Source organism: Mastigoproctus giganteus, chromosome 9 (genome assembly GCF_048544385.1).
Source record: "Mastigoproctus giganteus isolate SK-2022 chromosome 9, ASM4854438v1, whole genome shotgun sequence".
In the NCBI taxonomy this organism is placed as follows: domain Eukaryota; kingdom Metazoa; phylum Arthropoda; class Arachnida; order Uropygi; family Thelyphonidae; genus Mastigoproctus; species Mastigoproctus giganteus.
In genome coordinates, this window is record NC_143583.1 from 94426329 (window position 1) to 94443374 (window position 17046).

The window sequence follows — 17046 nt, forward strand, 5'->3', positions numbered from 1 at the left end:
AGCAAAGTGTAGTCAGCATCAGCTTGTCAGCAAAGATTGTGACATGTGAGGTTGTTGTTGTTATTTGGTTTTCAGGAGCATTAGCAACTAAGGCCATATTGCTCCAGGGATATGCGGTGGTCATTCCCTGACCTTTCTGCATCCTCCGTATTTGGTGGTCACAGGCTCGAACCCCTGTCTAATCAAGAAGCGTGTGCTATGCACTGCTGCTCCTGCCTACCTGGCTACGGAGGCGCCGCTACATTGTGAGGGCTTGCCACTCTGTGATCATCAGTGAGGATGTGAGGCACAAAATTGGCTGCTGAATCACATAGCGTTCCCAAATCTTGCGTTAAAATTGATTGACACATCTCATAAGAAATACCAGTTTCACTAGTAATTTTGTAATATCTTTACTCTGAGGTATTGTAATATTGTAATTAAATATCAGGCATTCCTGATCAGATCATGAACATGAGCAATTAATTCACTGGTTTTTGAAGTTGAAGGACAGCCACAATGAGGATCATCCTTAACAAATTGACCCTCTTTAAACTTTATGAACCACTGAAAAGAGCTCAACTGGCACATAGCATCTTCGAAAGTTGTTTTAACATTTCATGGGCTTCTCTTGCAGTTTGTCCTACTTTTTTGAAAAAAACATTTGATGCAAATTTGCTGCTCATACACTCACTTATTTGAAAATTCAACAAAATACATAAAACACCTCTTTAACATGTAATACTTCAGACTGACTGCAGATAAATGAGTGATTCATGAGTTACTATGCCTAGATATGTCACTGAACATGTTGTGGCAAGCCGCAACTCACCACAATGCTGCAATTTCAAGAGCAAAGTCTGTTCCTGAACTTTTTGATCACATGTCGTACATATATCTCTCACTTTCCATACAGTGCTCATACAATTAAGAAACATAGCATTTCATACTTATGGCCATTGCAGTTCTGGTTTCTTCTTATTATACTTCTGATGAGAATTATTTCAGTCTCTTCATTTATTATTGCCAAAAGAAATGCACAGCCTGTTGCTGCTTACTTTACTGCAGTTTGAAAAATGTAAACACTTTAAATTTTATCTTTTCTTATGTTATAAGAAATTCAGAAGGGTTTTGCTACTTGTTCATTAGCAAAATTAGTTCTGTCACTTATTTATTAAATTAAATGCTCTAAGATACTGCAATATTGATTTTACTGTTATCTCTTATTTTGAACATTTGTTATTATATGTTTTATAATTGAGGTAACATTATTAAGTCTCTTTAATAAGCAAATGAAAGTGGTAATGCTCCCTTATTCTCAATAGTGAATATTAAACACTTCAGGTGCACGAGAGTATCAATAAAAATTGACTTCCATAATCATTGCGTAATTTCGAGGTCACACATACTAGTTTTTATTAAAAGCAATATGTTACCCGTAGCTTCATCTGTCATTTATGTCTACATAGTAAATGCTGCTCAGTGAAACATGGAAATGTGAATTTTTGACTTCTTTGTGCAATGTTCATATGATATAAATATCTATAAATATTAATATGAAACCCATGACAAAACAACATACTCATGGATATTTATATCATACTGATGCCAAAAATTTAACTTGAGATGAATGAGCATAATATCCACATGTGGTCGTGACTGAACTTGTGCATACAACCAGCTGCGGTGAACTTCTTAAATAGATTATTATTAATTAAGCTTTCAAAGTTTTCCAAAATATGCATATTTAAATGAGATTTAAAGAAGGTATACAGTAACATGCTGCTCTTTGAATAAATGTGAACCAAGGTATGTTAATTTTTGTAAGATACAGTAAAACAGTGGGTAGGCAACCTTTGTTTAACTGTGGTCCAGATGAAAATTTTTAAAATGACACTAGCTGGAGCCTTAATTATATCTACAGTATATTCTTAAATAGATTATTATTAATTAAGCTTTCAGAGTTTTTCAAAATATGCATATTTAAATGAGATTTAAAGAAGGTATACAGTAACATGCTGCTTTTTGAATAAATGTGAACCAAGGTATGTTAATTTTTGTAAGATACAGTAAAACAGCGGGTAGGCAACCTTTGTTTAACTGTGGTCCAGATGAAAATTTTTAAAATGACACTAGCTGGAGCCTTAATTATATCCACAGTATATTCTTTATTATATTTTCATTTACATATTTTACAAGAATTTTATAAACAACAATGGTGATTAATAAAACTTTATTAAGAATTCTAAATTGAAACACATAATTACTACAAATGGATTAGAATTATAATAAATCATAACATGAAATTATTACATAATAACACAATGAAACAAATATATCATAGCTCGTGATTTTTGGATTTGGACAATTTTCATGAGATTGTCAACATTTGTGGCAAAATGCTAATCATGGCTCTGTGGGGGGTGGTAAATGTGTGTTATTTTACTTGTATCTTCTTTTTTTTTTTTGTATTAATTTATATTTACTTATTTATTATATTTATATATCCCCTTATAAACCCCTCCCACTTTGACACCTGACTTGTTTTGATTACAGAAAATCCCAGACTCAAGGGGACCCCAAATATATTAGGTAGTCTTCCACTGGACTGGCTGAGTTTCGGAATGACAGACACACACACATGAATGTAGAATGATACAATGTTTATTAACATATCATACATAAAAACTTGCAATAATATCTAACTGATTATAATATTTGGTTGGAAACTTGTTATCTTTCTAACTTTTAAATGTGTATATATCTTGATCTCAAACCAATTATCTCACCAACAATTATCCAATTCTAATACATATTCTTATACATTATATCATGGTGTCTCTTCATGTTTTTACATGGGCTTCGATAGGGCGTAGTATTCACCTCATACAATCCGTCTCACTCTACTCCTAAACAGTCTGTATAATGGAACAACAAACTACCAGTCAATGAACTGGCTAACAAAATCCTTAAGAGTTCGTTTCTCAAACTTGTAAGGAAAGTACATTTACTCAATCAAACATTTTCTTGTAGCCAGGTTAACAGTAAACATTAATCAACTCAATTAAATAGTACCCTTCTGATCAATTAGTCCACAACTCCTTAATAGTTCACCTGTTAATCAACTCCTACTCCAATCAGATATACTCACAATAATTCAACTTTCATAATAAATTAAAGTTCAACCTTTAACTTCACACTAGTTAGCAAAACCTTTACTCAATCGTAACAATTCTTAGTTAATTATTACCTCTTTTCTTTCTATCAAACTTTAATATATAGGACTTCACTTCCAATTACAGATTACTTACGCCTTAATTATATTACACTTATATACATATATTCATCACTTAGACATCCCTCCTTAACTATATAGCATTCTCCTATAGTCCTTCCCTTATTAATATAGGTACATTTATTCTCAGTAAACTTCCTAACACTTACGTGATTGTCTGGACTTTTCTCCCTGCTCGGATTCCTTTCCTATCTGCCCTTCGTGTACTGGAATGCGGAAGGCGCCCATCCGGGATAACGGTAATCTTTCTGATGTTTTCCTACAGGGTACTGCGCGGCTGGATTTAAATCTGGATCCTATATTCCTTTCTAGTTGGCATTTTTTTCTTCCGTGGACTGAGGTGCTTTCCTAGTAGGCCAGTCGTTCGACTGCTCATTTGATTATTCTTTGCCTAAAGAATTCTCAGAGTGTGTTTCTCTTTTCTCCTTCCATACTGCTTCAATGTCTACAGGTGAACATTCCTTCCTATTGTAGTCGTACGCAGAGTTCTTATCACAACTTCCATCTACCCCAGGACTTAGACCACGACTTTCCTTCCTCAGAAAAACTCCTCCAATCTTCTCAGTATCAATTTTTTTCAGACCCTTCTCTACGTTCTCTCAAAAATCCCTCCGCTTTCTTCCTGGCCAATCGTTGACGTCCACATCCTTTCCTTCGTGATTCTTATTCGTCTCCTTTCATTTCCGTGGGCGTGTTTTTTCATCCTTTTTTTGTGTCCGAACTTCCGTTGGTCTGGAAATTTCTGGCAATTTTGAGAAAAATAAACGTAAGTTCCGGTCAACTAAGCAAGTTTCAGGCCTTCTTTGTGACCTCACATTCACATCCATTACTACCTCGCCCACACCTGCTAGAGTCGCACCGTGAAATCTTTAAGAGGGCCACTCCCGCACTCAGTGCCCTTTCTATAGAGTATATGCTCCTGTCTTAAGTGGGATTTGTTTCGGTCTATTATACTTTTACTTACTCGCTTAAGGAATCCTTTACAACCGAGATATAACTAACTGGGAGTGTCTGGAATAACCTTCGAATTCCAGTGTTTCCCAACCCATGATATTTGAGCTGAAAACTAACTATTTACACTACAATTAATTCTCCCAATATTTAACAAACTTTATTAAATTATTGTAAGGATGGATCCTTACAGCTCTTCATAAGATATTTTGGCAATTAGGATCTGTCAGCCTCAATTTTGGTTTTAATATTATGTACACGTGTACCCTGTTCAGTGCTCTTAATTGTGGCCATAAAAATAAAGTGCTTGGGGAATCTGCATTAAGATTTATATATAGGAAATAATGTAAATAATTTTATCTGGTTAACATAACCAGTGTTTCTGGTTGATTTTAAGGCACTGTTTTTGAATATAACAATATTTAAATGTAGCAGAAACATTTAAACCTTTAAATATAAATTATACAGAAAAACTTATCTTAAAATTACAGAACCTTGTATGTATACTATATGCAGTGGACCCCCATTTTACAATTAGCTCAATTTACGATGGACTCTCCATAATAAAATAAATTTTTCTATTTATACTCCGGCACGACAACCAAGTCAGTAGAGTTTACAATAAATCGTCAATACAAATATTTATCGTATTTAGTAGTCACGGGTTTGAACCCCGGTCCACTCAAGGAACGCGTGCTATGCACTTTCGCTCCTGACCACTGGGCTACGTCATACCATTCACTATATGATATATACTAAATGCCGGTCATTGTGATCATGTTTGCAAATTGAATTTTAATTCTATTAAACATCGATTCTAATAAGTGAAAATAGGAAGAATATTATCCACAGGTTATAAAAGTAAATATCACAAATTTACACTTTATTACATCCAATTAACAAAATTAAATGATCTGTGAAAATCGGAAGAATATTTTCCACAGGTTAGAAAAATAAAAATAAATTTCTGCTTACATTTAATTGATACTGTAATATATATATATATATTTTTTTTTATGAAAACCCAAAACACGAGAGATATTAGAACCTATAGTACTTAGTACTGTGCTTGGGCTGGAGGTGGAGAAGATGAAAGAAGAAATTTGACATTAGACTTGAACTTCTATAGACTGTAATTTTCAGGAAATACGTACAAAGGAAGGAGTAAATGGAAGTTGAATGAATAAACGAGGAAGATGAAGAGTTGGACAATAAATGGATGTTGGCTGGTGGCGGCACGTGTTTGGACTGTTTTGAAAGAGAGAGCGGGAATTATAGAAGCCAATTCAGAAGAGCAGTGCCCATGGAAGTATCTGTACAAAAGACATACAGCAGAAACAGTACGTCTATGAGACGGTGAGTGGAGAGACTCTGTTAGAGAGGAGGCATTAATTAACCTAACTGCCCTCTTCTGAATGGAATCTAGAAGCCTGAGAGAGGTGTTGGGGGCACTGCCCCAGGTGTGGGAACAATATTCCATAGTAAGGCGGATTTTCGATTTGTACAGAGTGAACAGCTGTTTAGAAGAAAAGTAATGTCTATAGTGAAAGAGAAAACCAAGTTTTTTTAGATGCAGAGGAAGCAATATTTGTAATGTGCTTGTGCCAAGAGAGATTAGACATCAGAGTAATCCTCAAAAGAGATATATCATCTTGCGTAGAAATCGGAGTGTCACCAAAGATAAGCATAGGAACAAAAGAATCTTTTTTGCGAGATATAAGACAGGACTGAGTTTTAGAAGGATTGAAATCAACTAAGTTGTCTTTGCTCCACTGGAGAATTACCTGGAGATCGGCATTTAAGGAACTGGCAGCAGATATTCGAGAAGTTGAAGCTGATTGAGCAGGGCAAAGTTTCTCAAACTGGAAAGTGGAATGCAATGTGCTATCATTGACAAAACTATGCATAGGATTTCCAGTCAATGGAAGGTCATTAATATACAAGAGGAAAAGAGTGAGCGATCAGAGAGAAAACTGGATAACTAATTACAAAAAACAGTTAGCAAACCATAAGATGGAAGCTTGTTTAGGAGATCTTCATGCCAAACACGATCGAAAGCCTTTGAGATGTCAAGAGCAACTGCTTGTTTCACTGAACTTTTCCATTGAATTTGACCATAAATGGATAACATAAGCCAGAATATCACAAGTGGATCGACACTCACGGAATCCATACTGGCAATTGTTGATCAGACGGAAGGTTTCTTGGTAGTTCAAGAGTTGGCAGTTAATTGATTTCTCCATTACTTTAGAAAGAGTAGAAGTAATTGCAATGGGACGATCATTGGGTGGCAGGGATTTGTCCTTATTTGCTCATATCCATCCTTATTAGGAACTGGCTGGACATGAGCAAATTGCCAAGCAGAAGGAAAAACACCTTTGGAATAAGAAAGTGCAAAAAAGGCGGCAAAGAACAGGAGTAGGAGCACACGTTTTGAGTACAGGTTGAGAAATACCATCAGGACCTGGAGTTTTCTTAGCATTAAGATTCATCAAAATCCTTCTGACGTCCTTTTGACGGAAGACCACAGGAGGCATTGAATGAGGTGTGTTGGGAATGGTGAGAGGTGTTTTACCAAAATCATAAAACATGAGTTGAAGAAATGTGGGATGCTAGCAGGTCAGCTTTATCCTTGGCTGAAGTTGACAACAAAACCAACTTGTTTTGACAGAGGTGGGAGCAGAGATGGGCAAAAGTTGCAGCCAATAGCTTTGGCAAGAGACCAGAATGCTCGGCTACCATTAGGGCAAGATGCAAGTTTTCTACTCGTAGCCCGTTCAAAATCTAGTTTGGACTGATTAATAACTGCTTTACAATTGCCGTGAGCTTTGGTGTAGGCAGAAAATGAAACTGAAGATTTCAGAACAAGCCAATTACGATATGCACTGTTCTTCTCTCAAACAGTTTTAGCACATTTATTGGAAAACCAAGGTTTAGATAAAGGACGAGATTTTAAAGTGGAGTGTGGAATAAAAGATTCTATTCCTAAAAGAATAATTTCACTGACACGATCTGAGCAAACATTGACATCAGAAGTTTTGAAACAGTAATACGACCAAGGAAAAGAAGAAAAGAAATCTCGCAGGTCAACCCATTTTGCATTCTTGTAATGCCAAACAATACGAGGTTGGGAATAGCCATGAGACAAAGGCTCCATTGAAGAAGAGACGATCACCAAGTTGTGATCTGAGGTGCCTAAAGAACCACTCACTTCGACAGTGTACTTAGAAGGGTTGTTTGTGAGAAAAAGATCAAGCGTGTTGGCTGCATGGTTAGGATTGCCCATTATTCTTGTAGGTGAATGAACAATCTATGCAAGGTTATTAGTAATTGCAAAAGCCTCAGTATCTCGACCAGCTGGGTCAGTGTGGCTGGAAAATGGAAGCCAGCTGGAGTTGTGAACATTAAAATCACCAAGGAAAATTACCTCACCATTATAAATTTGGACTGGAGAAAGTCAAGGTGCAAAGAGAGGAAGTCCAAGAGCTCCAAGTGAATAGTGGAGTTGGGAGAACGGTAGAGACAACAGATGAATTTGACACAATGAGGTAGAGAGATTTTAAGCCAGAGAAGATTGAAAAGAGGAGATTCCAAATTAACAAGTCTCACAGGGAATATCAGAACCAGCATAAGCACAAGTACCACCTTTGAGATGAAAGGAATCATACAGCAAATAATTTGGGCAACTGAGATGAGCAATTGTTGAATCAACCAAAAATAACTGAGATTCTGTTAGAAAAAGTACATGGCATTTGGCAGACTGCAAGTGGAAATGGACAGCATTGAGATTAGAACTGAGACCACGTTATTTGTGAAATGAACTAGGAAGTGTTTTGGAGGTTTAGATCTTTTCGCAGATAAGCTTACTCTATTAGTTTGACAATTCATAGTAAAAAAAAGTGGGCGGGGGCATATGATGTAATGAAATTTTTGGATATGGCGTGCACATGGTAAGAATATTCCCAGATCCTTGATATAACGTGGCCTTGACAATGCTCCCCCGCATACACACTACTTGGACTCTCTCCAGTCACTAACTGGCAGAGTAGAGGAAGCAAGATTATACAGTAGCTGATCCTGAAGCCTCCTAAAGAGTTACCAATAGGTTTGGTCTGGTGTACTAACTAGTAGCCGGCCTGCGAATACCGTTTTAAAGCTGTACCCTCGAAATGTAAGGAAGATTGGATCTCACCATGATGTTCATCATAACCTCAAAAGTCATCAGTCATGCTGCATGATGGAAGAGATGGGGAAGGGTTGACCGGAACTTTGCTCTGGAGACTAAACATGGGCTCCACCACTTCAAGCCTTCAATAAGCAAAGTGGTGGTATTGCACTGGTTGATGAGTCATCTACCACCTTATAACCTAGTATTGCCTGGTAACACAGAGGGGTGGCATTCCATGTGGTGTTGGTGCCACACCTCGATCCCTGCTTACGTTGGTTCACACCTGGGTGGTCACCCACAGTGTGCATGTGCATGGAGGTTATATCCACGGTTACCAACAGTCCCACCATCATGAAGGTGCAAGCAGAGGATTTGGCTGTCACAGACTGTCCGGACTTCGCCGAAATTGGGTCTACTTGACTTGAGTGTCACCTGAATATCAGTTCCATCAGCATTTTAGACTCCCGGGTAGCAAACACAGCTTGTCTGGCATATCTGAGAGAATGACCAAATGTACATACTAACTAATTGATATTTCTGTTTGCGACTTTTGAGGCAGGGAGTCGTAAAAATTTAAAACAGTAAAAAAGATAAGCAATCAATGACCAAGAACACTTCACAAATTGCAACTAATAAATAATAGCAATTCAAAGAACACAGTATGAATGATATGGAATGTTAATCACAGTTGATTGGACATTGAAGAGAATTTGATTTTTTTTTTGCTTTTCAACGTGCCTCTCAGGCACCCAAAAACTTGCTAATGGATAATTCCTCCCAACAGAGGTGGATCATTAACTTTGGGGGCCCTGGACTAACACTGATTGGGGGCCTACCCAATTAACTCAAATTTGGGTTAGTTGTGGTGATTCATTCGCCATTTTGTCGAAAAACTCTTTTTTTACCCTTTTTTAAATAGGAAAAATTATATGCAACAGACATTGAAGAACTTTTTATTTTATTTGATGCACTTGGATATAGAAACTTTTATATACAGTTTTAATGAATAGAGGTTTTGTATACATAACAAACATCAAACATAAATAAAATGTATTAGATATTACTTTTAGTAACAAACAAAAAAATGAAACATCAAATTCTCAAGTCAAGAATAAAGACTAAGAACAAAAACAAAAATAATACTTATTCTTAAAAATAAAATAAATAAAACATTCTAGGAGTTATATAATATAAGTATTTTTAATACATTAAAGACATTTAAACAGTAACTCTTCTGCATTTTTGCGCTGCAAATTCTTTTATTTGATCATCACGTAATTCTTTGGTTAAATCACAGTTTATGGAAAGAATTGATAAATATTTTAATCTTTCATTTGTCATTGTTGTCCTATATTTGTTTTCTATATAGGACATCCTGTAGAAAGATCATTCCCCCTCACAGCTGGTGATTGGCAATGCCAAAAAAATTTTTAAGATTGTATAGCAAATCCAAAAAACATCGACAAGTTTCTTTTCAAAAAATAGCTTGAATATATCACCGCACGAGTCTGGCTTAGTCTGTAAGTAGGATTTTAACTGAATGCATTCATTGACTAAATGTTCGTCTATGTCATCTGAATAATAATCAACAACATTATGTGCACTTTCCAAGTCAATATTTTTGATATTAATGTCTTCCAAATCCATTAAAAATTTGAATCTTTTGCTAAATTCCCCATAGACATGGCCTCTTCTGTATAAATCCATAATCAACTTAACTAATGCAACATTTAGCGTATCCTGTTTAAATTTTTCTGCTCCATTTAGCGAAACTTTCTCTGTAGATTTATCTGAAAATTTTGATTACGTCTCTTTTTTAAATCATTGTATTCTTTTTCCACACTAGTTAATTTTTGGCTGTCTCCCGTATTCGTTTATTTTCTGATCTGATTGTTCTGGTATGTTGCTCACGAACGCTTCTAATGACGTAATTAATTTCTCACCTTCACATGTCTAATCCTGGGGTCTGCACTTTTTTTGTTAACTAAATTGAATCTCTCTAAAATTTCTTCCCAAAAAAAAATGCGATTTCAAGTTTCACCAAATTATTATATAAATTCCGTGCCTCTCTTCGAAAATCAAGTTTCTCATCCATATGTCACTAAACGTTTTTAATATGTTCATGATATCTCTGTAACTATTTTTTAAAGCTCTAACAGCATCATAGTGACAAGACCATCTAGTCTGGCTTAAACTTTTTATCGAAAATTTTAGTTTTGTTTCACGATTTAGAAGCTCCCACCTACAGGTAGTTGCAGAAAAGAAAACATATTTGTTGCACTACTCCAAAAAGTTCACAATTTGAGTAGCAACCGCTTCCCCACCAACTAGATTTAGGGAATGCGCAGCACACGGCACATAATCAGCACATTTATTTTTTTGTTTGAGATGTGCTTGCAAGCCACTGTATGTATCGGCCGGACATGTTTGCAGCGTTGTCAAAAGACTGTCCTCTACAATTATCCAGTGGCAGTCCATTTTTTTCTAGAAATTCTTGTAAGGAATTGAATAATAATAAGCCACTGTGTCTAATTTTGATGAAAGATACACATCTTTCATACACTTTTCCCTCAAAACAATATCGTACTATAATAGCTAGTTGGTCATTGTGGGACAAATCTGGTGTCGAGTCCATCACACTTTGCATTGTCACTATTTATTTCAGCTATAATTCTTTTTATTACTTGTTTTCCCATAATCTCTATTATTTGTTCATAAACTGTTTTTGATAAGTACGAAGTGAAAGGCTTCGGTCGCAGTTCTCGTTGTTGGATATGTTTGCGCATGAATGGATCGAACTCTGCTAGTAATTCCAGAGCCCCCATAAAATTACCATTGTGCGGAGAGCCAAATATTTCCTCGTGACCTCTGAATGCTAAGCCCCTTACACTTTAATATTTCACCACTGCAATAACACGTTTTAGGACATTGTGGTAATATTCCGTATCTTTTCTTAGTTGCTCCTGCAACTGCTTGTCAATAACAGACTTATTTTCTTTATGTGTTAACCATACTAACAATGATTTCTTATGGTCATTAGAATTTTCGTGACTTTCTAAACAGGGTCCTATATGTTTCCAGTCAGAGAATGCGGTTGTGTATTGAGAAGGGACTTTAGAGAAAAGTTTGCAGACTAGACAAAAAACACTTCCCATACTGGTAGAATAGCACAACCAAGATCTTTCCAGTAATTGACCATTTTAATTTTTTTCGTAAAGTACTTATTTGAAAATGATCTGTTTTGTTCTTTGTAATTCCTTATTGAAACTGGATATATATTTTTTGGATCTTTATTTTGGAAATAAATCACTTCACGTGAGAGACAGTGATTAATAAAATTATCATTTAACTATGTAGGCCACAAACCTATGTCAACATATTTAGCAAGCAACTCTGCATTTTCTAAAGCCTCTTCATCACTATCTTCTTGCAAAACAGCAACAGAGACTTCAGAGAATTGGTCATCGTCTAGGTCTTGTATATTTTTGTCTGGTACTGAATGTCCGTCAACATCAACATTGTTTTTAGAGGTTCTCGGTTGTGATTCTAGGTTCTAGTAATTCTTCATTATTGTTATATACATTTTGTTGTTTTTTTCTGTTTCTCTTCCATTAAGTTATTCTCTCTTCGCTAATTACAGCATCTATATCGTTTAGATTCTCATTTTTATTTTCCAATACAAAAAAAATTTGAAATTTTGGCACATTTACTTCTTTCTTTTTCTCTATTTAATTGTATTTTTCGTTTTTCAGCTCTGCTTTTATATTTTCTACCAGAAATTTTTTTAGGTATTTATTTAATCTGAAAAGAAATTAAAAAAAACCTAAAAAAACAATCCACCACCATATTAGGTTAGTTGTTGTGGGTTGTTGTGGGGGGGGAGGATTATTTTTTGTTATTTTTTATTATATTATTTTTATTATTTACTTATTTTTCTTATTAACTATCTAAAAATTTGCAATTCGCTGAACACCCTATTGACCTCTTTATCACCCCCATGTACACAAATCTGACTACAATTTTCAGAAAATTCCAATTTCTAGGGTGTGTAAAGCAATTGTTAGCAGACCATTAAAGCCACACATTTTGTTTACAAAATTTAACAAACTGTTAATGAGCATACAACATTTACATAAAAGAACAAATAATTACATACAAGCTTCCTAATTTCATATACATATGTAAACCATGCTACAATACACTTCTCTCTCTCTCTCTCTCTCTCTCTCTCTCTCTCTCTCTCTCTCTCTCTCTCTCTCTCTCTCTCTCTCTCTCTCTCTCTCTCTCTCTCTCTCCTCTCCCTCCCCCTCAGTTATTCTCAATATGAGAATTATTAAACATCAGTTTGTATCAGTTGTATTTTACATAAAATTGACTCCACAATGATTACTCAATCATTCTCTTACCTTACCATTTTTTTTCTTTCTTTCTCTTACATCAATAATATTTACTTCAGCTCTTATTACTCTTTTAGAATCTTTGTTTTAGCCTCTCACACATAAAACGTATTACGTCCAGTATCCTCTTATCTCTAAAACATTGCTTATAGGTCACCCATTCTTAATTAATATCCTAGCCACCCTAGTTATCACCTTAGTCATCCCTCTTTACTCACGAGGTTTATCTATTAATAAAATTTATTTCTCTTTGCACCTCATCTGATATGTTACCTTGTTTGGCACTTGGCCTAATTTAACGACATAGGTTAACGATCCTTACAGTACTACCCTTATAAATAAAATTTCTTTGCTAATTCCTTTACATTATTACTTTGATTTTACTACTCCTGAACCACCCTTACATTTATTCATAATCATTAACAACAGGAATGTTCCTTTCTTTTACAAGGACTATCACTCAATGGCTTACAGAGCTAGGTTATGAGTCCTTGAGTTCAGGATTCAATAAAGAAACAAGGAACAGACTTACTTTCCAACATCTCCACTACTTCCAATGTCCTTGCGTTCGGGTTCCCACGTGCTGACAGGCTTACTTCAGTTTCGTGGGCTCTCCGGTTTTCCTTCGAGACTGCTGGGGGCACTCCAGTTTTCTTTCGAGGCTGACAGCTTACTTTAACTTCTGGGGCACTCTTGACATGACGCACCTTCTTGTGTAGACGATACATTCACAGGTGTACATACCTGGCTCATTCTCTTTACAAGGGCCTACATTACCAAACTTGCCTACCTCCATTTCAACCCATACTCATGACCTTCTTTCTCCCCTTTGACCACACCACACAGTAGTCGGGACACAGAATGCCCTTTTCTCTCAATTTTTCTTTCCCCGAACTTCACTCTTCCCCTCAAGTTTGGCACGCCTCCCCCAACTAATCCTTCCCCTCTGTTTAAATTTACATTCCTTTCCATTTGCCAATACAATTCTCGAACTTTCTTATTTTTTTCTCACAGGCAGTATGATCCTTTCATGTCCACGGAAACCTCCAAAAACACTCATTTTCGTTTCACACCTTCTCTCTAAATGTATCTGAACATCCAAAAATCAGTCAGCCTGACGCCGTTTTTAATTTGACGCGGACACTGGACGTCCAGTCATTTCCTGTTTTGGCTCCAATGATGTCATAGATCAAAGGAGACGCCTCGCATAATCCCGCTTCATATCTATTGTTCTTCCTTAAGCAACCCCTTCATGCCTGTTCTCAAATGGCACCCCTTTACTTAGTCCTGCTGTTGCTGTTTGCTCTCTCATATTACAGTATTTGAATTACTTGTTTACCCCTTTGCTACTATTCTCAGTTCTCACGCTTAAACTATCCCATCACTAAATCTAGGGTTCTTCAAACTTTAACATTACTTCTAGCAAAACAATTATTTTTATTTTAAATTTGTAAGATTTTACATCTTTCATTGTCAAGTAGGCAAGCTTATAGCTTGCGCCGCTTGCTAGTGCCTACCACTTACTTCAACTTACTTAGTTGGTTGGTGGAACAGACCTCCAACCTTTGTTGTGGAAGTTGATAGCCTAAATAAATTTAAGGCTGAGCTGGACAGGTATTTTTGAACGAATTTAGGGTGAAATGGGAGCAGTTTTTTTTTTTTTTTTTTTTGGCTGATGCTGCACAAGCTTGCTTTCTTGCACCGTATGCCTGTACTAATGCTAAATAAACGGTGTCCAGTTATTTTTATTATGGCTCATTTCGAGGAAATGCAAAAAAAAACGATTGAATTTACGTGCCGACAAAAGATTTCCGGAGAGTGATTTAACTTATATTTATTTAGTAAACTTTGCCGAAACTTATCAGTGAAGAAACGAAGCACGTGAACAGTACACTTCACCAAACGAATGACTATTTAATATTCAACTATACTGTACTATACATAACCTCAAATGTCAAACGGTGAGAGTTACGCTTTAGAGGAGCTAGACTTGCACTGCCCCCCCCCCCATTCCGACATTGCCACATTATTTGCCTAATTGAAAAATGACAAAGTATATTTTGATTCTACCGACAGAGGCGATAGAAGTTAGAGCCATATTTACTATTTACTGTCATTTAAAACATTGATATTTTATTTAAATCCAAAAATAGTGTTGCAAACTAACGATTTAAACTTTATCTAGGTACGAAAAAATTTTGTATAATTTATTTTTTCTTAAATTTTTAATTTAAATTGTTTTTTATTTTTTTTTTTACCACGAAGGGGCCTTTGATTGAACAGGGCCCTGGGCTGCAGCCCATAAAGACCATGCCTAAATCCACCCCTGCCTCCCAAGGTATTTGAAGCAATATTCCTTTGTGGAAGAACAGAGTGCAGTTCTGGAGCAGGCTATCAAAATATATAGTGCACCTATAGTGGGGAACAACTGTATTCTAGGGAAAATTCCTAGATTTTTGTGTTTAGGAATTCTAGGGAACACAAGAGAATATGGAGTATGGAAAAAAAATGTATCAAACACTGTATATGAGTCACAGAAGGTTAAAATTTTACTTTGAATAATAATGAAGGCTTAACACCAGTTTTTCAGAAGGTCACCTTAGACCATATTAAGTTGGTCCACAGACTATGGGTTGCCTATCCCTGAATCAGAGCTTTCTTGATTAGCAGCGTTAATTTATTTTTTACATATTTATTATTTGTTTTCCAGCTTCCTGAATGCCTTTGCATACATATTCAGAGAACAGTTTGGCTGAGCAATGGAATGCCAATGAAATGTTTTGATCATATTGATTTCCCAGAATTTTTGTCTATGGATGATTATGTATATCAATCTACTACTAATAGCAAGAGAAATGGAAATAATGGTAGTCATCCATGGACACGATTAATTGGAGGTAGTCATATTGATAATGAGAGGTACAGCTTGTATCTTTTATGATAGCTTGTATAATTTTGTAATTGTTGATTTATGCATACTGTTACAGTCTATTCAGAAATGGAATTTTATCCATTATTTCTTATTTAGAATAATAACATCACTCTGCATTTTTAAAAAAAAATCACCGATGTTTTCTCAAAAAAGGGTGTTTCCAAATCATTTTCTAATGCTGATTTCAAAAATAACTTGTTTCTGTCATGTCGGGTTTCTTTAAAAAAAATCACAAAAGAAAATTTGATTTTTTATTAATTTTTAACAAATTTTTATTAATTTTGGCAGAATTTTTGCACTAAAATTATAACAAAATGCTACTTTTACCAGACTTTTATATTTAGATACATGTTGAAAACACTATTAAAAAAGGGTAGTGTAGTAAAAAGTTCACTAAACACTCTCCTCTCATTTTAAAAACTGATCTACAATGGGTCAAATTTTTGTTCTTTTGATTTTATGGATCCTTCTACTTTCCCTCTTCAGCATACACCAATAGTTAGCCATCATGTTGACATTCCATCCACCCTAGTACTTCATCTCCATGTCTTTAATGTCCTGGTGAAACCTCTCACCCTATTCTTCACTAACACTTCCTGATTTTCTGGGAAGTAGTTGTGGGAGTGGTAAAAATGTACCTTGACACTAATATTGCATCCTAGCTTTTTGAAGTTTGCTAACATATTTTCAACTAGATTCTTGTTGTCCCCTAAAAACGTTCTGAACAACAGATCTGAAGCTAATGCATGCCTGTTTTTCCCTTTTATTCATAGTTCCCCTCAAAATCTTGGTTTCTCATCAGTTTGCAAATTTTATTTCCAACAAAAGTACCTTGTATTAGCTTCACCTGGATGATTGATGGGTATTTAGTACAAAGGTAGTTGAAGCCGAGATCTTCCTCAGGTAATGCTTTCACAAACTGTTTCATCAAACCCAGTTTGATGTGCAAGGGTGAAAGCAGGACAGTTTTGGGAGTCTACTAGTGGTTTATGAACTATGTTCCTTGATCCAGGCATCAAACTGCTCTTTGGCCAGATTTTAACATCCCATTGCTTACTCCTTGCCCAACTGTCCCACTCACACAAAAAGCAAGGCATTTTTGTGTAGCCAGATTGCTGTCCAGGTAACTTGCCTATCACTTAAAATCAGCACAGACAACCGACCATGTTCTTCATTCTTAATATTTGTCAACAACTTCAATTTCTGATGTTTCTTTCAATAAAATGCACAGAGTGAGCTACTGGAATTGACCCATATTTATTTCCATTGGGTATCAACACATATTTGAGATTCCTCTTTGATGAGCCAATAAAAAGTCTCCACT

The 17046-nt window shown here is 35.7% G+C and overlaps 1 protein-coding gene across 1 annotated transcript in view; it reads left to right on the top strand.

The window, feature by feature from the left end:
• The window catches only part of Usp30 (ubiquitin specific protease 30), a 268673-nt gene that overhangs the window by 196097 nt on the left and 55530 nt on the right, over positions 1 to 17046 (top strand). Inside the window, exon 8 of the mRNA XM_090381070.1 lies at positions 15501 to 15709. Within this exon, the coding sequence (XP_090237196.1) occupies positions 15501 to 15709 (209 nt within the window). The remainder of the gene's footprint in view (positions 1 to 15500; positions 15710 to 17046) is intronic.